Source organism: Boleophthalmus pectinirostris, unplaced genomic scaffold (genome assembly GCF_026225935.1).
Source record: "Boleophthalmus pectinirostris isolate CB_2022bp ecotype Guang Dong unplaced genomic scaffold, ASM2622593v1 HiC_scaffold_556, whole genome shotgun sequence".
Taxonomy (NCBI): domain Eukaryota; kingdom Metazoa; phylum Chordata; class Actinopteri; order Gobiiformes; family Gobiidae; genus Boleophthalmus; species Boleophthalmus pectinirostris.
Genome location: NW_026571429.1, coordinates 17,826 through 30,848, shown reverse-complemented (window position 1 = coordinate 30,848; position 13,023 = coordinate 17,826). Strand labels below are relative to the sequence as shown.

Here is a 13,023-nt window from a genome sequence, read left to right as displayed (position 1 = left end):
TGCTACACCAAAGCAACACTTGCAATTTTATTATTTTTCATTTTATTTTTTAATATTCATCTTAGTTGTTATAGGAATGTTAAATGGAATACATGTGTAAAGCTTAAAATACCTCTTGACTGCACTAGCCCACATTATCCAGACTAACTGGAAACAGAGCCTCAGTGACTGGTGGTAGATTGCAAAAGAAGGGCAAAGTAAACTGTCTCAATAGAACTGTCAACAACTGACCAGACAGCTCTTTGCCAGTTCTTCAGGTTATTTTGAATGCAAATGTTACAAAGTTAAACGTGATGCTTGCCGCTTTTACAAACTCACATGCACGCATGCACACACGCTTCCTGCTCATAAGGAGCCTGTACAAGATCAGAGGAATGCTACGCGTCCGCCGGCTCTTACCTAGGGCAACAGTGGAACCCTGTAAAATGCACAACAAAAACAACCTCACAGTTTCCACTCACGCATAAACTCTAATGCCCCATCTAATGTTCCTCCACCCTGCACGGTGCATCTGGCTTGGCATCCTCCGTAAACTCAACCTTTCATTCACATAAAGCGCTAATTAAACATTTCCAGTTTTTTCAGCACTACTTTAGTTTTGTGGCAATACAGTGAAACTACTTCAACTTCAACTATCAGCTAATCTACTTAAGTGACCCAGCTAATGCATTACAAATTTTAGACAGTCTTTATTGTATTGCTTATTGTGTATTGTTTGTCTAAACATTGTAGACTTTATAAAATCTCTGTAGCAGAAATATGGTGTTCTGTAATGAGGAGATATCATGCAAACATATTAAAGAATAACACAGTTAAAGCTGTATGTGAGGTGAACACAAGCTCTCCCCTACAGCACTGACACAAAACTCCATTGCATCATGTTCTAGAAATGGTGCCTATCATGTGACGCAGAGTAAACGGTCATACCTGCCGCCCCAACACCAATGGTTAACAAAACTTATTACCTTGCACACCACTTCAGATATTTGAACCTTTCGTCGCTGGAAACATATCAAAAGCAATCTCATGCAGGGAAATCATTGTTTACCAATTAAAATAAAATGTATAATGAAAACATTGCTAAGTTTTATTTGGCAATGCGCAAATAATGTTTTCTTTTTCTTACAACTTTCTGCATATACAGGGCCAGGGGGAGTGAATCCCAGTTCAGCCTAAAATCACAGCTCTGTTTATTTGACACACACTGTCTGTAGAGCCACACATCTAAAGAGTGATGAAAACTTATATAGTAATAGTATATAGTATTCGTATAGTAACAGCATTATTTGTATATGTCAGTAACGCTGTAACTGTCTGACACACCAGGCAGCCACGGACCTATAAATATATGAGACATCACTCGGGTCAGTCTTTGGCAAGCAGAAGGCAATGCATTTGCACGACCTCTGATCACTGATATTAGTCAAAGCCCTCCACAACATGGAAATCATTGAGATCATTACAGAAATGCTTTGTAATGAAAACATCAGTCACCTCCATTGATTTCTGCAGGAAAAATCCCTGGTGAATGTTCTCAGCATGTGCTTCAATAGACTTCTATGCAGTTTTGTGTGTAATGAATTACATACAGCTTTATGTGTGATGAATTACAGTGGATAAATGTGTGGTGTAGTATAAACATGTTGACTTACTTCTCTGACAGTGATCCTGTGACCAGCACCGGCCACGGAAGTGCCCGTTGATGGTGTTCTGGGGACAGATGGTCAGGCCCTGGGCTGTCCCAGGACACACATCGCCACACTCCCTCTCATTTTTATTTGCCACAATGTAGTTGTCTTCCATAGAGTCGAGGATCTTGGACCAGTCGAGGGTTGCCAGGTAGCACAGATCAGCATTCTTCTCGATCCTCACGGCTCCTCTGGTGATGTTCATGAGGCTGTGCAGACCCAGCTCCCTCATCTGCGGCATCTCGTACACCACCAGAGCGTAGTTGAAGAAGAGATTGTTGCCACGTATAACAGTCAGATTTGGAAAGAGATGTGCCAGCGTCTCCAGGCCGTAGACTCTGAACAGCAGCACGTAGTCAGTCACCACTCGAAGTTTGGGATAGCTGAGGCCTCGAAAATCATCTGTCTTGGTGTTGAACATGAGAAGAATCTTTAGATGACCCTCGATGATGGTGCAGTTTCCCAGTGCCTGCAGGTTTGTCACATTATTCCGGATGTCTTTACTCTGGCAGACTGAAAAATAGAACACAATAAAAGGTTTAATATATTTTTCATGCATAATTGGTTTATAATTAATTATATTCACTTATATTCATGTCACATTTGTGGTATTTACAAAAGTCCTAGAGCAAACTGACGGAAATGCAGATATTCTTCAGCAAACCTATACTATACTGAATATCATATAGTATAGGTTCTGTAAGTGTTTTGCTTGAGCACAAAATTATTAGCCAGTAAGACCAGGGTACAAATACACAACCTGTTCAGAAAGGGTCACTAACTAATATTTACTTTCAAATATGTTGTTTTTAATTTCAGTTTCTATTAGCAGTTTAATCTCAATCAACATTTGTACTCTTAATAATTCAAATTCAATGAACAATGGGTAAACATAACAGCCAATTTTAAGACTTGTATGATGACTAATATAAAGCAAACATTTAGAGGATTTACTGGAATCATGCCTCATTTGTGGTAATAACAAATGTGATTCTCATGATCTGTAGCATCAGTAGCAATAAAGTGGAGCCATTCATAAAGCATACCCTCGGTTTCTCTGCTGGTCTCGATGCATGCATACACAACACACACACAGCCTTGATTTTCATTGGCTGCCCTAGCACGCCTCTGGAGAGAAAATTATTGTATGGTAGTGTCTGTCCTGAATGAAGCAGGCATGAGAGGGTTAACAGAAATGAAGCCCGGAAGCAAAACGCTTATCCAAGCTCATTCATACTCTTTAGCTGCTGCAAACACACAGCAGTGTGCTTTTGGGAAGTGCCAGTACTCTTACATCACACGACTACAAGATGCATTGGACAACAGAGACCTATTAGAATCTAGAGTTGTATTAAACTATATGTAATTGTGATATTTTTGCTTTGAATGAAGTCAATAGCCTCTGTCAGTTTGATTTTACAGTTCTTCCTTCAACTGTGCCTAAGAGAGTCTTCAGAGAATCATTCCTGTCACGATAACTTAACAAAATATTTTTGTTGACAATGTAGTTCAGTACAAATTATTGTCAAAACATAACAAAGCCAGCAGCTGCAAAGGCAAGAGGTGTAAACAAATTCAGTTTGACAGGATGTAGGTGTAATACGAATGATTTATTAAAAGAGCTGATGAGACAGACATTTACAACTAAAAGAAGACATCACACTTCTGGCTTTATTCAAACATAATATTAAGCATAAACCATTCACAGGTCTTCAATTAGAGTACGTGAGTATGTTTTCAGGACCAAAGAGACACATACTGGTGCCATCATAGTGCAGGTGCAGGCTACAGATTAACTTCCCATTTTGTTAATGATTACACACACAAACATGTCAACAAACCAGGAACAAACTCCGACTGCGTATCAGTGGAATAGTTCTGCAAAGTACAATTGCTACTACGATGTTTACTACTACCACTGTGGGGCAACTGAAACCAATATCCACAATAAAACCTGCTGATTGGCCACACCCCTTGCACTGGTGACATTTGGAAACTTGAGCCAAAAACATATTTCTTCCTGTGTAGTGTGATAAGTGCAACATTACACCTGGCAGTCCTTTCTGCCTTATCTACTGGTCACATCAAACAGGACCACAGGCCACAGTCAGCTGCTGTTGTGCAATATGACAATACACAAATGTTATGCAACATGCCAGGATCAACAAGTAAGTGAGACTCACTTATCATAAAAAAAATTATAAGAATGCACCGATAAAAACAATTTCAATTTCAATATAGACATGGACATAGGTTGATACAATGTAATATGCATTTAAATGAAAGTCACATATTTTGTGCTATCCTGCCACTACAAGAGATCAAGATAAAGAGTGGGTGAGCTGGGGTCATCTTCGGGTATTTTGCAAAGCAGCAGATGGGACAAATATTTGACAAAAACTCCTCCTGCTATATGTTGTAAAAAAAAAGTTTTTTCCACAAAATTTCTAACCAGCAACGATTCACTAGCAAAATGTATTATCAACTATCAACAATTTACAATAATAAACATTTGAAAGGGTTTTCCTAGGATAATTTTGCTTTAGGGTTACTGTTAAATTGGCATAAATAATTTAAATATTGTTATTTATAGTGTTATTTTCTGAAGTAATATCAAAATATGTTACTATGACAGGTCCACTTTTAAAAGGTGTAATGTGTAACTTTTCTGGTGGAGAATCCCTTAAATGCTTTTCTTTATGGAAATGTTATTGCTTGTCTGAAATGGTTCAAAGGATGGTATTAAACCAATATAATCTAGTTTAAAGCCAAGTTACAGGTCAGATCTGTGGAGATGCAACCCCGCTCAGAGTCAGGGTGCCTGTTTACTTAGGTATTTTTGAGCTATAAAATCACCTGAAATTGAATAAATGTAAGGTAGAGATGTTTAATGTCATATTGTGGAGAATTCCGGGCAGAGCCATGACATATCCATAGAAACAAACAGGTGACGGTTCCTTCACCAAAAAAGTTACACAATGCACATTTAAGTTTAGATGTGTCTACCTATATCACCAACTTAGAATGATTGTAGCTGAATTAGCACTTAGCTGCATTTGACCAGCAGTAAAGGTACAGCGGATGAGTTTGGTTGGGGCCAGGAGCGGGGGGGGGGGAGTGTAACCTGAGCAGTGACAGGAACGCGGGGTGACGTAAGGGACCCACAGGACGGTTGGCCATCACATGCATGAATGGAGGCCTGCTATGGACCAATGTTACATGACAGGCTTCACGTACACAGCCACACAGGGGCAGAGGAGAGGGCACAATAGCCTTATTTACCCAACAAGAGACAGGTTTGACAACAGGCTAGTGGTGAGGTCATGCAAGGACATTTAATCAATATCAGACATTAGTTTTAGTGATTTTATGTTTACACTATTATAGAGGATAAAAACCCGTGAATACAGAGTTGGTGTTGGAGACTTGCTGGACAATGACCGAAAGCCCTCAGTTACTCGCCCTCCCGCTGTGGACCACCCATACGCAGACAGCTTGGTGCTCTCACTGGCTGTACAGGAGCCCTTAATTACAATAACAACTCAATCAGCGCCTAATGAGCCAATGTGGGCTGGGGTTTTTTTATTCAGAGGGACAGGAGAAAAAAAGGGGGAAATACCAGAGCGCAAACTAGAACGTACTGTACCATATTGTGTAGAGCCCTATATGAGAAATGTGGGCCATCCTCCCGCCTTCCATGTCTGTTTGACACTTAATTTGGCAGCAGGAATGAGAAAATGGAGAGAGGGAGGGAAGTATAAGGGGTGTCAGACAAACAGGAACAGCACAGAATAAAGCTGTGGGGTGAACGAGTTTAAGTCTTCAGCAGTATTTGTATACTTTTAAAAATGTGGTGGCATCCAAATTAGGGCCCGACTGATATATCAGTTGGCCAGTATTATCGGCCGATATGGGCACTTGGAGACATATCAGCTATCAGCCTATCAGCCTAAATGTTGGTGAAATGATGGTCCACGTGGGCAAGTTATATCTGCTATAAACTTTAGACATTCTATATTATTATGTCCATTTAATCCAATTTACAGACAGATAAATGTCCTTATATGTAGCAGCGCATCAGTATTTATCTACCAAGTAATTTGACTGACTGACGATGTACTGCCCCTGAAAGCACCTCCAGAGTCATGTCACATGACACACGTGCTCTTGTTTACACCAACACTGAGGCGCTGGCTTTAAATGCTTCTGTGTCTTATCCACAACACAGATGATAAATAAAAATTGACTTCAGTTTAGGCCAGCAACAAAATTACTGCTTGTTTTTATCCGAGTGTGAATGCGGAGAAGAGAGGACTGTCCCCATAAACACACACGCAGCTGCTGTCAACATGCTGGATTATATAAAATTTAAGGAAGATTGTTTTGAGTCAAGATTAAAAGGACACTTATAAGACTTATGATCTGTGAGGAGCCTGTATGAGTGGCGAGTGTTGCAAATGTGTCAGTTTTGAAGTCAAACATGTATTATATAAAACTAACTAATCTCACAGTGGAGAAATTAACTATATAACGGTGTTTGCACAAATCAGCAATGGAATTTGAACTACAAAATGTATTTCATATTTTTAATACAAAGTAGTTTTTCTTCAGTGTTCTATTGGACAAAATTGTATTGTAGCTTTATGGTCTATTATTTCTCACAATAGGAAACAAACCAGTTCAGATTTTGTTTTTGTTATTCTATGCCAAAATTTCAAAACAAGTCTTTTAGTTAAATATGGTGCCAATAAAAAGAGTGATGTCGTTTTAACCCAGTGCACCACGTCTAGCCTTATTAGAGCGATTCAGCATAGGTGCAAATGAGGTCATAGCTCATAACATCTCTGTTCATCTCCTATTCAGTCAGCTCCCACAGCTGCGAGCTCCGTTATAGAGTAGCTACAATTTCAGACTGATACTTGTCGTATTTTTAGTGTTGTACTCCCTGCAGTGAACTTAATATGCATCAACTAACAGTAACTGGCATGGTCATGAGAAAGTGGATCACACTCACAGCTTTAGAAAGTGAGAGAGCAGCTTTATGTGGCCCAGGAAGAAGAGGTCTGCCTTGGACGTTGGCTGAAGCAAACGGCAGCTGCATGTTAGCATGAAACCAGACCGGGCTAACAGAGCAGAAGGCAGCTAACTCTGGACAGCAAAAAGTCATGAGGTGATTCTCTGATTATAGACATGTCAATAAGGAGACAATATATGGCTGTGCAAGGCAAACAGCAGGCAAATGTTTATGTAGCCTAGCTAAGGAAAGGCCTGGGAACTGGAAGTAAAGTAGCTACCATTTTTTTTTAACATCAACTTTATCATAATGGCCAACTGTAATAATCTCTAGTAAAACCACTAAGACAGGGGTACTTCGTATTGGATGCAAATGTACATGCTAATTAAGGAAAAAAAAATAATAGAAAAATATCAGCAGCACACAGAAAAGGACAATATTCTAGAGCTATAGCACAAATGCCTCTGCGTGCTCACTTTCATTACTGGAGAAAATAAAATTAAGGTGAGATGAATGAGCATCAGACTTATAATGTGTCTGTTGCTACTGCCTCCGCTCCCATGGAGAAGCATGGCAAGAGGAGCAGCCCCTGCCTATTTATAAACACCACTGGATCCCCTTACAGCTGTGGCTGGAGGCCAGGCAAGCTGGGATAGCCTGAGGCAGCATACAGGTTGGGTCACCAGTGGGTACCAGTACTGCTAAACTTGTTATTTTCAGAGACTGTGTAAATGTCTTAGTTACAGAGGTCACATGCACTCTGATTTATGAGCGCAAACATTTCCACACATAAAACTATCCTGTCTACATGTCAGAGTCATGCTGTATGAAGTCCTTTGGACATCTAAGTATCACCATTGAACAATACACAATGCAATAATTAAAATGTGATTACAATGGTTTTAATATTGGGCTATCATGATTATTTACTAAGGTGAGGTATGGTGGCCACACAATTTTTTTTATGTGCATTGTGTGACTTTTCTGGTGGATCATCCATTCAGAGGCTTTTCTTCATGGAGATGTTGTAGTGTTTCCCAGTATGATATTAAAACTTTCTATCTTCACGGAGACCAATCCAAACCAAGTTACAAGTCAGATCAGATGAAGTGGCAACTCTGCTCACAGTTACAATGCATATTTTATATGTATTTTTGAGCTATAAAACCAACAGACCTTAACAGATCTACCTTACATTTATTCAAACTGTGGAACATCTGAAGCAGAGCAGTGACATAGAAACAAGCCGGTGATGGGACCCAACCAAAAAGGTGCATAGTGCACCTTTAAGAATACTAGATTTAGGAATAGTGTTGATTTTGTTTACTGGATAATGGCAGATACAAAAACACTTAATGTCCCAGTATCAGCATCTGTACTGAAAAGGCAAAATCAGTCTATTTCTGATAAGTTTCAATTTAACATATTATCATATTAATAGTAATAAGTGAACATACTAATTTATATTACCTTTCAAACCAGTGCTTCCATAAAATGAATAGAATCCCATGTTAAGGTTAACATTTGTGACAATGTGAAGAATGAGACATAAGTGTGCTGAGGTTATAGTCCAAAAAAGACCTGAAACATCTGAAGTTCTTTGATCGTCCCTCGTCTGTGAGTACACTAATGTGGTGAGAGGGAGGCTGACTGTTAGACTTGTAGCCACATGGCAGCAGCTGCAGGGCCCAGCCCCACAAACCAGAGGGTCCATTTGTGACGAGCTGAGCTGCATCGCTCCTGCTTCCAGTGAGTTCAATCAGGAATGGTTCTCTTTCTTTAGGACTAAAATATGTGTCCACCTTTATTTGATATCATGCCCAGACCTTACAGAACTGTGACATACCTGTCTGTTCATAGAGAGATGTATTAAGTACAGTTTTTCAGTGTTGACTGATTTACCATTATCAACAAAGTGAGTTGTAACAAAAATAAAAACTCAAGCCTAAAGCAGAGGAAGTTGTGAAGATGGAGAGGAGAGGCCAGCTCAGTTTAATGGTCCATTTGTCTGCTGCCCAAGACCACCAACTCTCAGTCGCTCACACAGACAGCTGCTTACCCCAGCTCTCCCTCTCAGACTGTTGATAAAACACAACTTCGACAAGTAAAAATGTAAACAAGTTATATTTGAGTGGTAATTTCCTCTTGTTAAAAGTCATTTTAAACATTGCCTGTCATGGTTAACAGTCAGAGTCGATTAGGATATAGGCACAGTGATGATTGGACATACCAGTGAGATGAGCCAACAAAAATAATTCACAAGATGTCATTACACTGTCACTTCACATCAAGCAAAAACAATGACCACAAATATCTACATGCCTGTGACTTTCTCAATCAGACACTGACTTTTCTACAACATTCCCAGATGCTTCCATGCATTTATAAGTCCAGACATTTGACAGCACCACATATATTGACTATTATATAGTACTTTTATTTAGTTGTATATGTTGACTATGGAAATAAAGCGTATCTATCTAATCTATTCTATATAGAAACAATCAAAGCATCAAAATATTAGTGAACATAAAATTATACTTCTTCATTTCAGAAATATTATATGTATGCTCAATATGCCTAAAAGCATAAAAGCACAAACTGTTTTGAAGGGGGAGCTGGGGAGAATATTGCAACCTACTGCCGGCACAGCTAGTGCCGTTACCATAGTAACGCATCTCAGGCTGGTTCATAGGGACAAAACCACAGACCCCCACCTGACACACATACGCCATGGCTGAACACATAATGCAAGCATGAATGACATCAAGAATCACAAACATGCCTCTGTAATCCACCTTGTCCTTAGTGAATGTTCTTGAGCTGCAGGTGCACAGATAAGAATGCACAGCTGAAGTAGCCGGCCCAATTCAAGAGAAGAAAACAAACAACACCACAGATAGAAAGGTGTCAATAACATGGCACACATGTAAAGGGTCTGGAGCCAGCTCGACTCTCAAGAGGTCAGGATAAGCAGGTAAGTGCCTGTAAAACAGTGTGTGCATTTGCTCCAGTGACAGAAAAACAAATGAGTGGTGAACCCTCTCACCCTGCAGATAAAAGTGCAGGGAGTGAGATATGAGAGGGAACGGAAGAGCGACCCTGCTCTAGAACACAGCAAAGAACATCACGTCAACACAAGTTTTCTTAGCTCCAAGTTTCTATGAAGTAAAACAATTCCTATTGGAATTAGTGGTGTAAATGTATCTCACTTTAAATTGTATCAAATTGTAGACTGTAAGATTACAGAAGACAATAATTATTCTTTGAAGGAACAAAACTTTGCATTTAGAACTAAAATCATCAATCACTGTACACAACACAGTCCTGTGTGTATATGTGAGCATAATTATCTGTTGAGAAACTTAATGCACTGTGTCAAATAGCCATGTCTTTAGTCATATGACAGTCCTTAAAATACATTTAACCCATCAGGTTCTGTTACACTGCAGCTCCCAGCTCCCAACATGTCATACGCGTGCATAAAAATGATCTGTAACAGCAAAATCTACCTTTATAAATATTCTAAGTGGCTATTTGAGATAACCAAAAAGTAGCTTATTTCAAAGGAAAATCAGACCCTTTCAGCTAAGACTTTAGTCAATTTAAAGATTAGGAAACCTTACCAGCACACAACAAAATCACATTTTAATTTATTTCTTTCTATTATCATATTGTATCTCTAACCCTGCAAATGACACAGAATATCTCAGAGTCTGTAATATGAACTATTGCTCAACCCTGACGCCAAAGATCCCCAAATCTGTGGATAAATCTGAGCATTAAGGTTTTAGTATTTGAAGTCACAGGTAGTGAAAATAGAAAACAGATTTCAACAGCATAACAGCATACTGTGTGTGTGTCTGTGAGTGGCTTCATCACTTCTCTTTGCTCTGGAGGTATACACAGTTCATCTGTGACTGGAGGACTTACAATTCTGATTTTTTCAATACCCATATGTAAACAAAACCTGTTTTTTGTTACCTGTACCTGCACAATCGTTTAAGTAGCCTTGTAAACAACTCCCTTCTACTCTCTGTTCAAATGCAGGAGGGCCTGGGACAAATTTGAAAACTGCAGATCTAGTCAAAGCCACTTACTTTTAGTGTACTTTTCTCAGATGCAGAAGGTATCTCCTCTCAAATATATAATAATATATTTTAAAAAAAACAACATCTTTTATCTCTCAGTACTGGCCAAGATGCTTTTTTTTTTTTTCACAGTTAAGACTTTAATGCAAAATTATGGAGATAGAAAACAGATTCGCACATCAGTAAAATCACTGATAACATGATGCAAGTGCTTCAATACTTTGGGTATGTTTAGCATTTCAGTTCAGCTTATGCTAACGTCATTTCATTTGAATGGGTTCCATGTACAACAGCACTCCAGCTAGTTACGTTACTAAAACTATTGTGGTCACCACTTGACCTCCATTATATTCCTATTCCTGTTGTACTCAAATAAATACATATTTAGGATTATGCGTCAGACAATGAGTTACGAATGGATAATAACATAACATATTTATACTTCACCTGAGGAGACTTCTGTGTTTTCAAAGACAAGCATTTCATTTAAAGCTGAGACTATTGTTCATTTTTCTTGACATATGAAGTAAAGTTATAAAAAATAGTATAATAATACAATATAGAATAGTATAATATATACAAACTAAAAGACAAAAAAAAACTATCTTTACTTTAATTCTTTAAAATATTTTACTTTCTGCTAACTTTATAAACACAGAACCGGTGCAGTACTCAACATGATATGTAAAGTGCTTATGCTGCTAATTCCCCATATAATGATAAATGGATACCTGCAATCGTTAGTCAACCGCAACTAGCTGTAGTGTGATGAAGGCTCATAGTATACTGGGGATAGAAATACAGGTGGCCATATATTCCTTTCCACAAAAACATAATTGAAAGTTTGTCACTTTTTAAATAAACTTTTTTTTTTTTTTTCAAGATGCTTTTCTTTGAGACACTCAGTCAATTCTGTGAGTATTCTGTGCCAAAGGACCATACGTTGCCTTTATTGTGACTGACCGCATACAAACTACCCAAACTAAGTGAATTAAAACAATTTTATGATAACCAAACATTGTGGGGCATTAGGACAGATGCACTCTAAACAGCAAGTACCACCAGCTCTAAACAAGAGGCCTGTACGAATCTGGCTCAACTTATTCTGGATAAATTTCTCTTACTCAGACCAACTCAGACATGAGGGTCTCTGGATAAGATGTAGGACGAGCACAGCTTGTTCACAACTGTCTTTGTCAATAATGGATTTTCTGAATGAATCTGTCATACTGTGTTCTTGGGATCTGCTCCATCTCCCCAGGGCTCTATGGTCCCACATTTGGTTGTAGGGTAATGATTAAGGTTAGGACCTGTTTTGAGATTATGGTTAGGGTGAAGGTGGGGGTTTATTCACTTCCAAAAATATTTTTAAATGCAAAAAAATGGGGTTGTAGGAACACAGAGCTGAGGGAAAATAGGTGCACTATCATGTAAGAGGAACTGTCAATCATTGACAAAATATACCAGGAATTAAAAAATAAGAAATACGTCAAACAAGGTTGCTGCATTCTCATCTCTGGTTGGTTTTGGTCAAAGAAGTCTTCTTATCTTATTCTGGAGTGGGGTTCAAGACGTGTCGCCATAGAGATCTAACCTGATAGATCTACCTTCCCAGGTGGTGCCAACCCCCAGTCTGGGAACCACATCTTGAGAACATACAAAACAAGCAATTTCTCTATTATTACCAGATTAGAAATTACTTTAAACTCATCATCTTGCATTTTTAAACCATAAAACATCACAATAACAAAAAATCCACCATGCACAGTAGTAAATATGCCTGATGGTTCAGATCAGTGTGGGGGGTCAGGGGCCGCTCTGCACAGAGGGGCCAGTGCTAACAGGCCTCCTGCTTTTCAGCCTGCTCTAGTACAAACTGTTCTCATGCATGGCCACCTCCTCTTGACACACAAACACACAGGAGCAGTCTGGTAAGAGACACTACAGTGGACAGGAGTAGTCAGGTCAGAGACACTAATAGCGGACAGGCGTGGTTGTTGGATTGTTGGATCAGTCCATATGCACCTGCAGCACACAATGCAGTCTAAATGAGCAACAGGCACTGTTACAGTTATTAGTACTTGTTACAAGGTTGTGCCATTAAGTTAATGTGAGACTTAGAGACAGGGTGTGCTTTAATTTACACAATATTAACAGGAATAGTGGATAGGATGGTCTACCTACAGCATACGCATTTGTGTCTCAGAGTTGTGCTTACAAGATTGAGAGG

General features: G+C 39.0%; 1 protein-coding gene across 1 annotated transcript in view; it reads right to left on the bottom strand.

The window, feature by feature from the left end:
• The window catches only part of LOC129411678 (insulin receptor-like), a 34,574-nt gene that overhangs the window by 19,143 nt on the left and 2,408 nt on the right, over positions 1–13,023 (bottom strand). Inside the window, exon 2 of the mRNA XM_055163181.1 lies at positions 1,653–2,201. Within this exon, the coding sequence (XP_055019156.1) occupies positions 1,653–2,201 (549 nt within the window). The remainder of the gene's footprint in view (positions 1–1,652; positions 2,202–13,023) is intronic.